The sequence below is a fragment of the Scyliorhinus canicula genome, chromosome 13 (genome assembly GCF_902713615.1).
Source record: "Scyliorhinus canicula chromosome 13, sScyCan1.1, whole genome shotgun sequence".
In the NCBI taxonomy this organism is placed as follows: Eukaryota; Metazoa; Chordata; class Chondrichthyes; order Carcharhiniformes; family Scyliorhinidae; genus Scyliorhinus; species Scyliorhinus canicula.
The window spans coordinates 24,708,063-24,726,831 of record NC_052158.1 but is presented as its reverse complement, the minus strand read 5'-3'; the positions used below and the strand labels follow the sequence as shown (position 1 = coordinate 24,726,831).

At 41.9% G+C, this 18,769-nt stretch overlaps 1 protein-coding gene across 1 annotated transcript in view; it reads right to left on the bottom strand.

Annotated features, from left to right (window-relative positions):
* Positions 1–7,567: 7,567 nt before the first annotated feature.
* The window catches only part of LOC119975528, a 177,155-nt gene continuing 165,953 nt past the window's right edge, over positions 7,568–18,769 (bottom strand). Inside the window, exons 22-25 of the mRNA XM_038815318.1 lie at positions 18,330–18,365; positions 14,523–14,549; positions 12,184–12,210; positions 7,568–7,665 (exon numbers count right to left, since the gene is read on the bottom strand). Coding sequence (XP_038671246.1) covers positions 7,568–7,665; positions 12,184–12,210; positions 14,523–14,549; positions 18,330–18,365 — 188 coding nt within the window. The remainder of the gene's footprint in view (positions 7,666–12,183; positions 12,211–14,522; positions 14,550–18,329; positions 18,366–18,769) is intronic.

Sequence of the window (18,769 nt, the reverse complement as noted above, 5' to 3'; positions counted from 1 at the left end):
CCGGAGCGATCAGCGAATTTCGAGGTTAGGTCGTCGCGGATGGCTGGTGTACTGTCGGATCCGGTCGGGTTGTGGCATTTTGTCCGAGGACGCTGTTGAGAAAGGGGTAGGACGGGTGCATGCGCGGAATCTAATTCAAGTGGGGTGTTTAGAACACTTCGGCGATTGTGTGTGCTGTCCCTGTGCCGTCGGCGTTGGAGCTGTTTCCCGTACGGATGTCTGTCAGTGTCGTTAAAATAGAGTCGCTGAAGTTAGCATGGCGTTCATTTCTTCAGTTCTTTCAGAGTAACTATTAGAGTCTCAAAGATAGAATTATCTCAAGTTTGCAATTTCAAATTCGCAGCGCACAGTAATTGTCCAGGTGAAATTAGGGCATCGAGATATTTACCAGCTAAACAACTTCCTGGGTATTTCGGGGAGGGTTTCCCCAGCACATCGGCTGCTATCAAATGCGATGGCGGGGTGCCAGGACGGGACCGACAATAAGGATAATTTAGACTATTCTAAATCTCCAAGCTAAAACATATCGCTAGAACATAATGTTTTAATAATATATTAGCTTGACCATTTATCCTACCATCTTGCGCTGTGAGTCATTTTATAGTAGATTGGAACTTTTTTCACGTTTTTGGTGTGCATATAGTGGATGATGCATTTTCTGTCCCTTGAATTGTTAACGAGACGCAAATATGGAGAGCGAATTAATTCCCCAAAGTTAGTACTTTCGCTGGTTTCTTGGCGTATGCATATGTGATAAAAGTATTCCAGCTACATAACTGGTATGAACGGGAAATGGAAAGAAGATATTATCTTAAGTCGTGAGGCATCTTTGTGAATTACCGCTACCCCGTTGAGAGATTATATTTCATAACTGTTTAAATCAAATTAACAATCAATATTTACTCTTTATACCGAGCAAGTAAAATTATGGCATTTGGGGACATTGAGTCAGTGACCTGATTTTTTTTCTTTAGAAAATCATAATCACAGTAAATTACAGCGAGGCAGTGCAGTGTTACTTTTAATCTGTTGCTGAACTAGGATCTCTATGCAGGACGTTGAGCAGACAGTTTGCAAGTCCCGAGCACGGGAAGAGAAGTATCACAATGCCAACGTGAACGTGATGTACGAGCTTATATGAAGGGTTTGAAAATGTGATTCTCTGAAGGTTGACTATTCCCAATGGAAGATTGTGATCGTATAGTCCAGAAAAGTTTTCTGCGCACCTTAATGCCCTGTGACGTCGCACTGCAACGTTTAGGTCATATTGCTCTCTTTTGAGAGATCCTAAAGAGGCATTCTACTAAATTATCCGCTGAAGACGAACTGCATTGAGAACTTTGCTGAACGGAAATATAGCCCAATATTGTTTTCAATGGTGTTGCCATATGACCATACATCTACTTGTGGTGTTCTGTTTAGTTGAAGGAAAGAAATACAGTGTGTGTGAACCATTTAAATGTTGCGTCTGATTTGCTGAGGTAAGCGAACAAGAAATGTTGCTAAACATCAAGAGTCATGAAATGGGAATACATGAATCAAAGAAAGAAACCGTGGGTAATGTCCCTTTCGATCGAAGACGCCTCTCAGCGCCCTCGTGAGAAACGCATTCTTACTCCGAGAAGAAATTGGCCTAATGCGAAGCTGTCTAGTGTTCAACAGAAAAAGTATATTGCAACCACCGAAAATAACAACAGAAAATATGTTGGATTAATTCTCAATGGCATCCACGGAAGGATGGTTTCAATTATATTTTTCCTAATTTCAGAGCTGAACAGCAGCGCAGTTATATATGTGCAGCTCAATGAATAGTATTCCCCTGAAAAAAAATTGGAGCGAAATATTTGCTCGCTCGGATATATATTTCGCGGAAATATTACGGGACTATTACCCATGGAGCACAGCTTTATGCTCAGAGATATCAGTTCAAATCCCGCCACGGTAGCTCTACGAATTTACATTCAATTAATTCAATTCTGTATCTGGAACAAAATGGTACCATTATTAACAATGGCCACAGAATATGCACATTACTGGGAACGTCTCCTTTACTCTCCTTTGTGGTTCATGGGATGACAAGCTGTTCTACCTGACATGGACTGCATCTTATTGGAGACTCACAACAAATAAAAAAAAAACATTTAGATACCCAATTCATTTTTTCCAATTAAGAGTCAATTAAGCGTGGCAAATCCAACTACCCTGCACATCATTGGGTTATGGGGGCGAAACCCACGCAAACTCGGGGAGAATGTGCAAACTCCACATGGACAGTGACCCAGAGCCGGGATCGAATCTGGGACGTCGGCGCCGTGAGATCGCAGGGCTAACCATGCTGCCGTGCTGCCCGACTCACAACAAATTGGTGGCTCCTCACCTCCCCCTTAAATGGCTGAACAAACCATTGAAATGTGAGTGACTCTCCAACAGCTGACAATAATTACAATGTTTCATGTACGTTGCCATTTCCGACGGCAAGCACATCCCAACAACTTGGGGAAAACATGATCATTCAATGGAAAACACCGCACTGAACGTCCAGAAGGGAAATAGCAGAATTTTTAACGCGCGAAAATACAAGTCATTTAGTGAGCAGCTGGAAAATGCTATTCAGATTGTTCAGCTGTCCCTGTTGCATCGTTAGAGCTCAGGACTTTGAGGATAAACTAGTTTTATCATGGAATTCAGACAGTGCAGAAGCCATTCGGCGCATCGAGACAGCACCGGCCATTGGAAGGAGCGCTCCACTACATCCCCCCACGTAACCTTCTTGACACTAAAGGGAGGTTACTAATGGCCAATCCACCTAACCTGCACCTTTTATGACGACGTGACGAAACCGCAGTACCGCGAAGAAACCCAGGTAGACATGGGGAAGAAAGTAGCCCGTGACTGGAACTGAATCCGGCTGCGAGGCAGCAATGCTGACCACGATGCCACCGTGCAGCCCAAATTTAAATTAGATTGCAATTAGCCGCGCTCCTGATACTGCAGTAACCAGAATATATGTTTAATGTCTTCATTTCCTACTACATTGCACAGTCCACTACTTGTTTTGATACTTTAATAAGCAGTCACAAATGACTGTGGTAGATAATCGTCCACCATGAATGCATTCAACAGATTGTTACTCCTTTGTCAACTTGTTTCCATGAATGTAAAACATTCGAATATCAGATGGGATGTTCAAAAGAGGGTTGATGCCATTCTGCGTGTTTAATTCTATCAAGTGAAACGAATATTGCGTAAGTTTCATTGCCAGGATGCCCGAAACGAAAAGGATACTGAAACACCAAATACATAAATATAGTTCGAACAAATTCAGTGGGGCATTATTGCAGCAACTACTAGCCAGATGCTTCCTCAATTTTTGTTCATAAGTGAAGAAGGAAATCCATGGATCTGCGATCAATGGAACTAATATCAACAGTAATTCAATCATGATTCTGGGATCAGGACAGCTTAATTAAATTTTAAATTACAGTCTGTGTTTTGAAAAAATATACAACTTTTAATTGGTCACTTAAAACAAATTGACAGGACTAGAATGAGTTATCTTGCAGGTAAGTGTTGTAATGACAACCCGCCATTTAGAGGAACTGAATCCTCCCCCTCGATGGATTGTATAGCCGGTTTTCCCGCTCCGTCCTTGACAATGGTTAGTTCCTGGCCAAACATGGCAGTTTCTTATTACAGCTATATTCATTGCAATTCCCTGGAATTTTTTGGAAGATTTGTTCCAGGATATACATGTATCAGCAGTTGATTACTGACATAATACACAGAATTATGCATGGACCTCGATGCGTTCATAACATTTACACCTTTCTCTAGTCTCAGAATGTTATCACAGGACACTTAGTTTGAAAATTTGAAGGAATTTAAATTGATCTCAATCAGAATTTTATATCATTCAATGAAAAAAAGATTTTGCAATGACAACATACACAACATCAATTAAGAAACGGAATGATTACCAGCATTATAGAGACGATTCCTCAATCGTGAGATTTCTATGAAAATAAATCATCATTAGCTTTGTCGAATTATAACATCTCAACGATTTAGACCATAAGACCATAAGACATAGGAGTGGAAGTAAGGCCATTCGGCCCATCGAGTCCACTCCGCCATTCAATCATGGCTGATGGGCATTTCAACTCCACCTACCAGCATTCTCCCCGTAGCCCTTAATTCCTTGCGACATCAAGAATTTATCTATCTCTGCCTTGAAGCCATTTAGCGTCCTGGCCTCCACTGCACTCCGCGGCAATGAATTCCACAGGCCCACCACTCTCTGGCTGAAGAAATGTCTCCGCATTTCTGTTCTGAATTTACCCCCTCTAATTCTAAGGCTGTGCCCACGGGTCCTCGTCTCCTCGCCTAACGGAAACAGTTTCTTTGCGTCCACCCTTTCTAAGCCATGTATTATCTTGTAAGTTTCTATTAGATCTCCCCTTAACCTTCTAAACTCCAATGAATACAATCCCAGGATCCTCAGCCGTTCATCATATGTTAGACCCGCCATTCCAGGGATCATCCGTGTGAATCTCCGCTGGACACGCTCCAGTGCCAGTATGTCCTTCCTGAGATGTGGGGCCCAAAACTGGACACAGTACTCCAAATGGGGCCTAACCAGAGCCTTATAAAGGCTCAGTAGCACATCGCTGCTTTTATATTCCAACCCTCTTGAGATAAATGACAACATTGCATTCGCTTTCTTAATCACAGATTCAACCTGCATGTTTACCTTTAGGGAATCCTCGACTAGCACTCCCAGATCCCTTTGTACTTTGGCATTATGAATTTTCTCACCGTTTAGAAAGTAGTCTATACTTGGATTCTTTTTTCCAAAGTGCAAGACCTCACATTTTCTCACGTTGAATTGCATCAGCCATTTCCTGCACCACTCTCCCAAACTGTCTAGATCCTTCTGCAGCCTCCCCACTTCCTCAGCACTACCTGCCTGACCACCTAACTTTGTATCATCGGCAAACTTCGCTAGAATGCCCCCAGTCCCTTCATCCAGATCATTAATATGTATGGTGAACAGCTGCGGCCCCAACACTGAACCCTGTGGGACACCGCTGGTCACCGGCTGCCATTCCGAAAAAGAACCTTTTATCCCAACTCTCTGCCTTCTGTCAGACAGCCAATCCTCAACCCATGCCAGTAGCTCACCTCGAACACCATGGGCCCTCACCTTACTCAGCAGCCTCCTGTGTGGCACCTTATCAAAGGCCTTTTGGAAATCCAGATAGACCACATCCACTGGGTTTCCCTGGTCTAACCTACTTGTCACCTCCTCAAAGAATTCTAACAGGTTCGTCAGGCACGACCTCCCCTTACTAAATCCATGTTGACTTGTTCTAATCTGACCCTGCTCTTCCAAGAATTTAGAAATCTCATCCTTAACGATCGATTCTAGAATTTTACCAACAACCGAGGTTAGGCTAATTGGCCTATAATTTTCCATCTTTTGTCTTGATCCTTTCTTAAACAAGGGGGTTACAACAGCGATCTTCCAATCGTTCGGGACTTTCCCTGACTCCAGTGATTTTTGAAAGATCTCAACCAACGCTTCCGCTATTTCTTCAGCCACCTCCCTCAGAATTCTAGGGTGTAGCCCATCGGGGCCAGGAGATTTGTCAATTTTAAGACCTTTTAGCTTTTTTAGCACCATCTCTTTTGTAATGGCAACCATACTCAACTCAGCCCCCTGACCCTCTATAATTTTTGGGATATTACTCATGTCTTCCACTGTGAAGACAGACGCAAAGTACTTACTAAGTTCTCCAGCCATTTCCTCGTCTCCCATCACTAGCCTTCCGGAATCAGTTTGAATTGGCCCAATGTCTACTTTGGCCTGTCGTTTGTTTCTTATGTATTGAAATAAACTTTTACTATCATTTCTTATATTACTGGCTAGCCTGTAATTCTTGATGTCGCGAGGATTTTAATTGCATGAAACGAAAATTCGGCAAAAATAAGGGACAACAATAAAACAAATGCACTTTTTTCAGAGATTAAAAAAACAGATAATCTGCAGTTTTCGACAACAGCATAAGAAGTGGGAGCAGGATTACGCCTGCGACCCGCCGAAACTGGTTGGCCATTCCATAACATCTCAGGCGATCTGACTGCGGTTCGAGATCCACCTTCCTGCGTTCCATCATTGGGTCAGAAGTGGCGATGTTTGCAGATGTCTGCACAATGTTCAGCACCATTCACGGCACCACTGTAGATGAAGCAGTCAATGTGCAAAACCTGGGTCATTTCCAGGCTTGAGATGACTAGTGGCAAATTCGCGCCACTCACGTGCCATGCAATGGCCTTCTCATAAAGAGCGGATCGAACTATCGCCCTTGATATTCAATGGCATTACGATCGCTGAATCCCCCGTAATCAACATCCTGGGGCTACCATTGATCAGAAAAAATAATTTGAACTGGGCTAGCCACATTAATACTATGGCTACCAGGGCAGGTCAAAGGCTAGGAATCCTACATCGAGTAACATACCCCCTGACGCCACAAAGCCTGTGCACCATCTACCAGGCACAGGTCAGGTGTGTAATGGAATCCTTGCCTGAATGAGAGCAGTTCCAACAACTTAAATAATATTGACACTATACAGGATCAAGCAGCCAGCGTGAATGCTCCTCCTTCGACAAACATTCAGTCCCCCCACCATCGACGAACCGTGGCAGCATTGTGTACCGTATACAAGATACACTGCATTAACTCACCAATGTTGCGTTCACAGCATCTTCCAAACCCACAACCGCTACCATCCAGAAGAACAAGAGCAGCAGTTAAGTGAGAACCCCACATGCTCGAGTTTCACCTGCAATTCATTCACCATATTGACTTGGAAAGATATCGAATTAATTCGCTGTCATTGAGACAAAATCGTGGAACTCCCTCCCTAAAATCACAGTGCATGTATCTACACCTGAAGGACTGCAATGTCAATCAGGCAGCTCACCACATCCTTCTGAAGGGCAACTAGGGTGGGCAATAAATGCTGGCCCAGCCAGCTGCGCCACTATCTGTAAATCAATTTTGAAAATACTCTGCCTTATCACTTATGAATCTAAACTCTCTTTAACTCAAATTTGAATATATTGAATGATCCAACCTTCACTGCTTGACTGGGAAGAGAACCTAAAACACTAACGAGCTCTCAGGAAATATTTGTTCCACTTCTCCGTCTTAAATTGGAGACGCTTGGTTTATTCTGTATCCCCGACTTGTCGATTACCTACGACAGGGACAATGTCCTCACAGTCAACCGTGGGAATCTAATATCGGAGAGTTACGTCGTACCGTAATTTCTACATTTACTAATTTTACGTCAACAGACGCGCAAACAACGTATTTCAGAAAACATGTTAGCAGGCAGCTCAGTTTCATATTTCGACAAGAAAAGCAAATGCACTGATCAAAATTTGTCATAATGTATAGATTGAACAATATAAAGAACCAACCTTCAAAATCACTCTTTAAGTGCATGCGTTATTCCAATATACAATTATTAAGTGGAATGGTTAAATTAATTCGCTTCTTTAACACAGATATTTTCGCAATTCATCGTGTACAGAAACTCGAAACGAACGCAAGTTATCAGCTGCCTTATTTTCACACGCATATTCGCTGCAATTTTCTGAAATAGAAGTCAGTTGCTGCTTAGAATTGACAGATGTCTAATTCCCCTTGTTTTGGACAGTAATGTCGAAGTGAGTGGCAGGAGAGTCGAAAAGGTTTATACGTGTTCACTGGAATATGCGGTACAAATTAACCAGGATGGCACTTCAATATAGTAAAAATCCCGAAATTTGGTGAGACGTAATGCAGAGATTTTATGAACAGCGAAGTGGAAGAGTTATAAAAATAAGACGGCTTGCATGAAATTTACCAGATTCTTTATCGTGTACCCTTCGATCTATGAATTGAATTCACAAGAATGTGGATTCGATCATTTTTATTTTTAGGCACATTTACTATACATGGAACATATATTTTTCTTTGACGCAGTCAGATGTTAATTAGTATAACTTACTTTTTGGTATTAATAGTCCATTTGTTTGGATGAAGCAGTTGCACAGCGACGGAACGACGGAACTAAGACACTCACTATTATGCCGTTTTGAGTACCATAAGACCATAAGACATTGGAACAGAAATACGTCAGTTGGCCCATCGAGTCTGCTATGCCATTCAATCATAGCTGAAATTTTCTCATGGTCATTCTCCTGCCTTCTCCTCTTAACCCATGATCCCCTTATTAATCAAAAACCTATGTACCGTTGTCTTAAAGAAACTCAGTGAATAGGCCTCACAGCCTTCTGCGGCAAAGAGTTGCACCGTCTGGCTGAAAACAAAACTTCTCATCTCCATTTTAAAGGATCGTCCCTCTAATCTGAGATAGTGTCCTGTGGTTCTAGTTTTTCCTACAACTGGAAACTTCCTCTCAAAGTCCACTCTATCCAGGCGTCGCCGTAGCTTGTACGTTTGAAAAAGATCCCCACTTATCCTTCTTAACTGCAGCGAGTACAGAACCATTCTCCTCGAACGTTCTGTATACGACATGCTCTTCATTCCAGGGATTATTCTTGTGAACCTCCTATGGACCTTTTCGAATGCCAGCACATCCTTCCTGCGATGTGGGGCCCGAAACTGCTCACATTACTCTAAATAGGGTTTGACCAGAGCCTTATATAGCCTCAGATTTACACATACGTTGCTTCACTCTTATCACCGACTGTAATATTTTCATTCATTTCAGTTCTGCTTTTATGTTGTCCTGAGTAGTAGCATTTAATTCACTTTCCTGGAGTCTGGAACTTATCTGCGAATTATTTTTCGTTTCGCTGTTTATTCCCGTCACTTTGAATGCTAAAATTGCATTTTTAACGTAATTTACACTTCGGCTTTGTACTGGCCTCCAGTAGAAAAACAATCCCTTTACGTAGCTTCTAATTTTCCTGCCAGACACCAGTCTCTTCAAATTGCTGTGCAAAACTGACCTTTTCATACAAGTTTAAAGTAACCGTAATTGCATATACATAGAACAGTACAGCACAGGTACAGGCCCTACGGGCCCAAATGCCCACGCCGATCATGATGCTTGTCTATCTAAAACGTTCTGCACTTCCGGTTCCGTGTTACTCTTTCACCATCCTACTCATGCTTTTGTCAAGATGCCTCTTTAACGTCACTATTGTATCTGCTTCCAGCACATCCTCTGGCAGACCGATCCATGCATTCACCACACCCCATGTAAAAGACTTGCCTCAGACGTCTCCTCTAAACGTTGTCCCTAAAAATATTTTGCTTCAAAACTGACTTTTACACCCTCGGAAAAACTCTCAATGCCACTCATAATTTTAAAGATCTGTCAGGTCGCCACTTAACCTCCCTCCGAACGTTGAAAACATTCCGTGTTTATGCAACCTCTCCTCATAGCTGATACCCACCAGACAAGGCAAAATCCTGGTAAACCTCATCTATACCCTCTCCAAAGCCTCCATATCCTGGCAGTGTGGCGTCCACAATTGTACGTAATTGTTCAAGTATGGCCTAACTAAGGCTCTGTTCGGCTGAAGCATAACTTGCCAATGTTTATACTGAATGACTCTACCGGTGATGACAAGCATGCCGTATCCCTTCGTGACTGCCTTTGCCACATTTCAGTCATTTGTGGACCTTAAAGGGCAGCACGGTGGCCTAGAGGTTAGCACAGCTGCCGTACGGCGCTGAGGTCCCAGGTTCGATCCCGGCTCTGGTTCACTGTCCGTGTGGGGTTTGCACATTCTCCCCGTGTCTGCGTGGATTTCGCCCCCACAACCCAAAAATGTGCAGAGTAGGTGGATTGGCCACACTAAATTGCCCCTTAATTGGAAAAAATTATTAGGTACTCTAAATCTATAAAAAAAAACATTTGTGGACCTCAACGTCCAGTTTTGTCTGTCTGTCAAAAATCCTTCGGATGTTGTCCTTTGCAATATAATTGTCACCTGTAATAGACCTTCAAAAAAAAAAACTACATCTGCGATTTCTCCGCTCACGTCTTCAATCAGTCTATGTCGTTATATTCTCTGACATTCTTCCTGATTATTCATAACTCCACCAACCATTTTGTCGTACTCAAACTGGCTAATCAGACATTTTTCTCCAAATCATTTACACATTCTATGAATAAGAAATGTATCTGCAGAACACCACCATTGGCGCATTGATCAATTGAGATAGACAAAGACATTCACAACAAAATTTCGGCATGCAATTCAATTACCAGCCAAACTGACTGAATTGGGTCTTGACAGGCAACATTAAAACATCGTTATTACCAATATTTTGCAGCATTTTGTAACGGCTCGAGTAAGATCGAACAGTCTATCCATCTTTACCGTGTTTTGTCCCGATACACCGAAATCAATTTATCTTAAGTTCGTTCACCGAACAAATGCAATATTCTATCAGCATGTTCAGGGTTTCAGCTTCTGTTTTGTTTACGTGAGACTGATTCTGCTTTTATCTTACATTCGGCATTTTAGTAACGATCAAAGTTGCACATTTCGTCTCTTTTGATGTGCACTTTAGGGAAGTCCTGAAATCTATGTTTCTGTTTTGGTGAAAACAATCCATTAACATGAAATGAAATGATAATCGCTTATTTTCACAAGTAGGCTTCAAATTAAGTTACAATGATAAGCCCCTAGTCGTCACATTCTGGCGCATGTTCGGGGAGGCTGGCACGGGAGTTGAACCGTGCTGCTGGACTGTCAATGTCTGCTTTAAAAGCCAGCTATTTAGCCCTGTGCTAAACCAGCCCCATGTCATAAACATGTCATAACGTCGACGTTTTGTGTTCGCTTACATGATTTTTCTTTTTTTAAAATCATTTCTTGGGATTCAAACGTCGCTGCATAGCCAATCATTCTTTGCTCATCCATTGTTTCCCTTGGACCGGTTGTCATCTGAGAGTCAAAGACGCTGCTGTGCCAGATTTCCATCCTTCAATTATATTTCACAACCCGATGGGCCCCGCGGCAATCATATTCACCACTTGACTGTTTAACTTTAGAAATTTAGTAAATTATATTTCCACCATCTGCCGTGGGCTTCAAGTCCTAGTAAATAGAACATTGCTCGATCAGTGCGAGTGCTACGACGCCACGAGACTTGCAGAAAAATGTTTCTTTTTCCGTGGTGCTTGCACCCATGATTTATAAAGTCGTCAGGATATCTCATTATCTTTGCTTAATATACAGATTTTCTCGGACACATTTTGCATTGGTGATGAATAATACGTTCTCCAGACCAAGAATGTAGGATATTATGTAGTCTTCCCATTTAAATAAGCATTTCTCTTTTAACTGTGTTTCTGTAGCGATTTTAACGTCTGTAATGTTTTCTGTAGAACCTCTTATTCATCACGAATGCAAACTGGGTCGGACAAAATATTAATTAGCCAAATTCATACAATTTCTTATGCATGTTCAGTAATTTTAATTATTCATTAGTCACTATTTTCCTAATATTAGTATTGAGGATAACATGCTTCTGCAGCTTGCGAAATGTCTTTCTCGAAATGTCTGTGTAATTCCGGGTGGGATATGTCACACTATACTTGTCAGGTGACTCTGAAGGAAACATTGTTGTTTTTACATTAGTATTTTACATCTTAGTACCCAACGCTTATATCCCAGTGTTGTTTTGAATCTGCTTTCAATCCTTGGATATCTTCTTTAGATACTTCATGTTTCCTGTCCTTTCCAATAACCATCTGGTACATTTGTTTAATTACTCGCAATATCTTATGCTTTGAAACAATTAGGTTTCGATATAATTGCTGCAGGCGTACAGAAAATACTAGGATTGTGATCAACTAACTGCAGGCATGGTTATTGCATTTTTCTGATGATAAATGATGGTTCATTGTAATGAATGATGCCTGTGATATGGATTAATCTTATTTGGGTGAACTGAAATATGTAATTTAGGCTCGCTATTGTCGGCATATCGAAGGCCACACTTGTGTGTGTGTGTACATGCATCAGCGTTCATTGTGTGTACACCTCAAATCATCATTCAGAATTTGCGAGTATTATGACATTATACGCCATTAAAGATACTGCAAATATACATATTTTCCCGAGTGCTTGCATTTTTTACTTACCCGCCTGTTCTCGAAAATATTTAATTTCTGCATAAAAAATATAAGCGTATTGAAAATGCTAAAATTGGAAGAGGTTATAGATTTTAAAATCGAAGCAGAAAATTAAGTGAATAATCAAGTGAATTTGTCTGTTGAAGGTGTTATTCATCACTGATGTAAAATGGGCCTCGCAAATTCTTTTCTGCCATGCACAATTGGTGCAGAAAAATGGAAAACAGATATTGGGGCAGAACCCTAGTTACTGATTTTGCCATTATTGGCCCAGACCAATTCTGAACTATTAATATTAATGTCAATTTAGAAACGTATTCCAGGACAATAACAATGTAAAATTAAATATATATTCTGAAATAACTAAATGTTGTCAATTCTTCTACTTTGTCCATTCCATTGCCTTTATCCTGACAAAACCTTCTTTTCAGCTGAACATTTGGATAAGAACTACCAAATATTCTATGTTGCAGTTAGTGAATGATATGATGTTACTTTGAAAATGTCACGTATGTCTCTCAGCCTTCAGGCACAGTTCAGGATTTTTGAAGCCATGCTTCCAATGTAAAACATTGCATTTGCGTGTGGGCGGGGGGGGGGGGGGGGAGTAGTGTCTCGCGATATTTTTCGGATTTTAATGTTGGACGTGTTAAGCCTCTCCTTTTAATCAGCTTTAGTCTTTTAAATATAACAGCATAGTGTATTTATATAGCGACTTAAATGTAATATAACATTCCAAATGGTTTCACATGAGCACTGTTAAGCAATATTAAGAATCTTGGCCCATCAAGAGATTTTATGACAGATGATCAAAAGATTAGCCAATAAATTGATGTTGATGGAGCACCTTCACGAAAAACAGAAGACGTTCTAATTGGAGGGATGTGAGGACTATTTTGAAGACTTTGTAACATGAAACTGAAAGCTTGGGCTCCGATATAGCTGATGCTTGATAGACCTGAATTAGGTGAGTGAAGACACATGGAGCGTTGTTAGAACTGGGATGTTTGAAATAATGATGCGAGAAATATATCATGATTTCAAAATTAGAATAAAGTTTAATAATCGATGTGTGTTTTAATTGGGTGCATGGTATACCAACAAGCACGGAGGGTGATTTGTGAGTGGCACATAGTGATACTGAAAATATGTCCAGCATTGTTTTGGACAATTTTACAGAGGACGTATTTTATGAAATGCATCCACCAGTGTCTCCAATTATCAAATAATAATGCTGAAAAAAATGACTATTCTATCATCAGCCTGGAACTCAGGGACAATTTATGAATATATGTTAAACGAACCGAAATTTGTGATGGTGTGGATATCCCCGCCCTCCTTCCCACAGGTTAAAACATGATATAAACTTTGATACAATCTGTTTTGACTTCCGGCAGTTTGCAATAAGAGGAAATAAGCCAATGTGCTCCAAAATGCTTTTATGGCTTAGCCTGAAAACTTGCCTTTGCGATAGTTGTTGGATGAGATATCATCCAGACATCTAACATATTTTGGGCTGGTGTAGTGATTGGATAAGGCTCTGCAACGTCGTGCTGTATGGTAAAAGCATATCTCTGGCACCTGAAGTTGTATCGTTAATGAAGTTGGTTAAGCGCATCCTTTCGATGGGAAATACAAGTGTAGACATGTTGCAGCAACACCTAGAGTAATGGTGCAGACGCAGAAATTCTGGACACAAAATGTTCTCCCTTTTATCGTTGCAGAATATACGATCGGATCCAGATGAGGGCAACGTCACTCAGCTAAATGATGGAGTACTGACGTTGGATTGGATACTCTTTTCAATTTGATGAAAGACTGAAGACAAAGAATGAAGGCTTTTGCAAAATCTCGACGCCGAATGGCTGTGCTCTTGAGTAATCCTGCTTGACTGCCAGGTGCAGTCAAACGCAAGCAATAAAGCCGGTATTGTAGAATTGGTGAAAGGGATGATTCCCACGGATTATTACTAACAGATCATGCATTGTATAGCCACAACATCACCAAAGTTAATTATTGACTTCAATAAATTGATAGTGGGACACATACTAGGTATATTGTATACGTATATTTGCAGCTCAAGAGATAATGTTGAAATTATTGACCGGTACGTATTGCAGCCAGCTCATAAATTTATAGCCAAGGCAGAATAAAATCGAATCAGCAATGCATTTTTGATTTTTCTTGATTTGTATTTGCCACTTTCTTTAAGTTAAATATCTATCAGGAAAGGCAAGACATGTGTATATTCCTTTCTTTAAATTAGGCCATATAAATATTTTACCCGTGCATTCATCACCATTCAACATTTCTCATTGCAATAGGTCACACGTTAGGACATCATGTACCTTCGTCCTTCAAACGCAGTAGCGCCTCTGCAAGAATGTAATGGAAATTCAGAAAAACATGAAAAGAAATGCAACTAATCATATTTTTAAAAATGATTTTCCTTTCTCTTTACAACACAGGAAATAGTTGTGCCCGAGAACTTAATGAATTTAAACGATATTGTAGCAGAACTGGACTAGACGAAGGAGCAGCGATAGTCATTTCAAGCATCCACCTCCTGCATGATTCAGTGAGATAATTACTGATCGATGGGTTAAACCTCAAACACACTTTCTGCATTCTCTCCATAACCCTTGTTTAGTTTAGCGATTAATAATCTGTGGTTCAAAGCATTGAACATACTTAACGCCTCAATCTATACAGCCCAGTGTGCTAAAGAATTTCACAGATACACTGACAAATGAGAAAACCATTCCTCCTCATCTCAGTTTTAAATTATCGATCCCTTAATCTGAGACTATTCCCTCTGATTGAAGAAACACACACAAGAAGAAACAATGGCAGGGACTCTCCGAGCCCACGCCACGTCGGGAAATCGCCGAGGCCAGGGTGGGGGGGGGGGGGTGCGCGAATTCCCCCACACAGCTCCAACGACCGGAGAATCAGGGGCAATCGCGCCGGCGCGGCACCAGTCTGTGATCATTCAACGTGGCCCCCGCGGCTATTCTGTGTGCGGGACCGACCGAGCGCCTGCCGAGTTCAGACGAATCCCCCCGGCATCGTTTGCTTATGGTCCTCCCCGGCGGGACCACGGCGTTTTGGCTGCGTGGGCCATCGTGTTGGGGGTAGCCGTCTCCTGGGGCTAATTCTGTGGTGGGAAATGCTTTGTTCGTCCGCGCCGGGCCTCTGTCGGGCTGCGCCATGCTGCGCTCGTGCCGGCGTGGAAACGGCCATAGTGCGCATGCGTAGACCAGTGCCAGCCGTGGTGAGCCGGCTTTCGTCGCCAGGGCAGCGCACAGCACTCCGGCGCTGTTCCAGCCCCTGAGAAAGAGGTGAATGACAGGGCCTGGATGTCCATTGACACCATAATCACTTGCGCCAGTTTTGACTCTGGCGTCAAAACGTGGTCGGGACTTCGGAGAATCCTGGCCGATATCTCTTTGCCACCGCAGCCTTCTATTGCAGAGAAGTCCACAGTTTCAACATCCCTGGAATTAAGACGATTCTCCTCATCTCAGTTCTTAATCGGTTACTCCATAACTTGATACTGTGAATTCTTGTTCTGCACTCCACAAATGGGAAACATTATGGCGAGAATTAGGTCACAATGTCTGGATTCTGTCGAATTTGAAATCCTGCATATCCGTATGCCAGAAAGCCAAGAGACATCGGAGCATAAATAGGCAACTTGGCCACTCCAGTCAGTTCCGCAATTCAATCATGGCTGAAATTGTTCTCATCTGCATTCACCCGCCTATTCCCCATATCCTCTGATCCATTCGTTCATCAATAAGGTATTGTTGCACGTTTTACTTGAGTGTATTACGCGTTTTATTGGAGTGTATTAACACGCCTCCGTTTAAAGGCCGTGTGCTACTACAGCTCTGTGTATGTAATTCTGTCTCGGAGTCGCCAGGTGCCGTATTTAGACACCTCACAAGTATATCAAGGTCAGGTTCAAAGTAATAAATCTGTACACCGATTAGTAAGTTCAAACGATTGATATTTATTATAACAAATATAATAAATACACATGCATACGCTAAAGACTAAGTTACTTCTAAACTAAACGACTAAAATACTTATCTAAACAGGATCAGGCAAGGTCAGGGAGCGAGGCCTTCGTCCCGTTCTTGGTCTGCAACTCTCAGAAAGTTAGAGGTCGTCAGGGTCTAGCAAGTCTTGTTCACGTAGCAAGCGTCGTGGTGAAACTTAGAGTTCGATGGCTGGTGGCTCAACGTCTGGTGATGGAACTGGAGTCAGGATGTGATGTATCAGCAAGCGATGAAGACAGCAGAGAGCCGGAGCCAAAACAACAGCAAGCCGGAGCAACAACAGCAACCCGGAGCCAAACAACAGCAGAGCCGGAGCCAACAGAACGGACCATGTGCGGGGTCTACTTTTATAGGTTCCCCCAAAGTCCGTGCCTCTTCGGGGCGGTCTCTACCTGCTTTATATCGATTGGGTCTTCTCCCAATCGATATTTTGCAAACCCCCCCAATCTGAGGGTCGCTTCTCGATGGGTGGGGCGGTCTCTATGGTGCTTTGTGATGGATACTTATGGTGCCGTTTCGTCTGGGCGTCCACTCAAAGTGTCCATTCAAACCTAAATGTTTCTATTGTGTGGGCCTAGATCTGGATCACCTCATTACTATGCAAATCGTTGTTGCCATTTACACCTTTGGCTGAGATTCTGCACCTGGCCATAAACTGGTTTCGGTACGTGCAGAATGCTAATTAGCCTTCTGCAAACTGCTTGTCCTTGCTAAGACTGTTTTCTCCCTGCAGCCTTAGCAGTTCTCCATTTTGTAGCCCAGTGTCCATCTTCGGTGGCTACAGTATCTATCTGTCACGCTTAGTGATATGGCTTTCACTGCCTTCTGCGTCAAAGAGCTGCACAGATTCACGACCCTCTGGCAGAAGAAACTCCTCCTCGTTTTGAATATAAAGGATCGTTGCTTTCGTCTGAGATTGCTCCCTCTGGTTCCAGTTTTTCCCACAACTGGAAATATCCCCTGCATGTCTATTCTGTTGAGGCCTCACAGTATCCTGTAAGTTTCTATAAGATTCCCCCTCATCCTTCTCAACCCCACGAGTAGAGACCCAGAGTCCGCAAGCGTTGCTCATATGACAAACTCTTCGTACTAGTTATCATTCCTTTGAACGTCCTCTGGACCCTGTCGAAGGCCAGTGCATCCGGCCTTAGGTATGTGGCCCAAAACCGCTCGCAATACTCCAAATGGGGTCTGGCCAGAGTCTTTTTCATCCTCAGATGTACATTCCCGTGTCTTGTATTCCAGCATCTTCGACAAGAATGCTAACATGCCTAACTGCCGATCGAACCTGCATGTTAACCTGTAAAGAGTATTGGAGACGTCTCCCAAGTCCCTTTGTGCTTCTGATTTCCTAAGCATTTCACCATTTCGAAAATATATATGCCTCCATTCCTCCGTCCAAAATGCATAACCTCACACGTGTCCACATTGTATTCCATCTGCCACTTCTTTAGTTAGCCTGCTGGTCTCCTGAAGTCTTTCAGCAGCCTCCCCCCGCATCCTCAATATTAACTATCCCTCTACAGATATTTAGACCATCTGCAAATTTAACAAAAGTGCATTCAGTTCCTTGTTTCAGATCATTTGTTTATTACATGAAAAGTTATCGTCCCCTCACAGACCCCTGAGGCACACCATTCGTAACCGGCAGCCAATACTGGGTAACATGATCTGCAAATATATTCGTAATATCTATACCTACTATTTTCATATATCCGACGAAATCTTCACAACATATTTACAGAAGAATATACACAAGCAGTTGCATTACAACGATTGGGGAAAAACAATGGTGCGGCACAACGTACAAAGTGCCCAAATGTGGAAGTCCATTACGATGCCTACTTGATACAACCTCATTTTTCATTTTACATTTGACATTATTTACATATAAATTACATCAGCTGCAATTACAAATTGGCTTTAGCATATCACTGGGGACTGAAATTAAAAACTTCCGTCAAAACAGAATTCAGTATTGTCAATTCAACCACGAAATTGCATAATATTTTACAAAAAGGTTGAATAAACTTAAGAAAGCCTTTTACCCACAGTTCAAAACGGTTCAGAAATAATTTAGGAGCATCTTACCAACATCCTTACGAATGGCTTCCAGCTTCTCTAGTTCTGAAATTAAACAATCTTTCTTTGTAATTATTCATTTCACGGCAAGCTATCCAGTAATTCGTGAAGTAGTAAGAGGAATACCTGCATTCGAATCTTAATATACCTACTAATACAATGCATCAGATGTATTGGACCAGCAACGAATGCAGTGCGCATTGAACCGAATTATATCCTGGCACCAAATATTAAATCATGAGAGAAGATTACAGAAAGGCAAAGTAACGGGTTTTGCAGTGTCAGCGATGCTGCATATAACATTAAATATTACACCTAAGCATTATGTTAAGTCTCAAATGGAAGTAAAATATTTCATACACTATTTTGAAGTCTAAAAGTGATGCTTTCCTCTCAGGAAAGCACCGTTTTATTTCAGCACCATCGCTATTAAAACCAATTAGCTTATA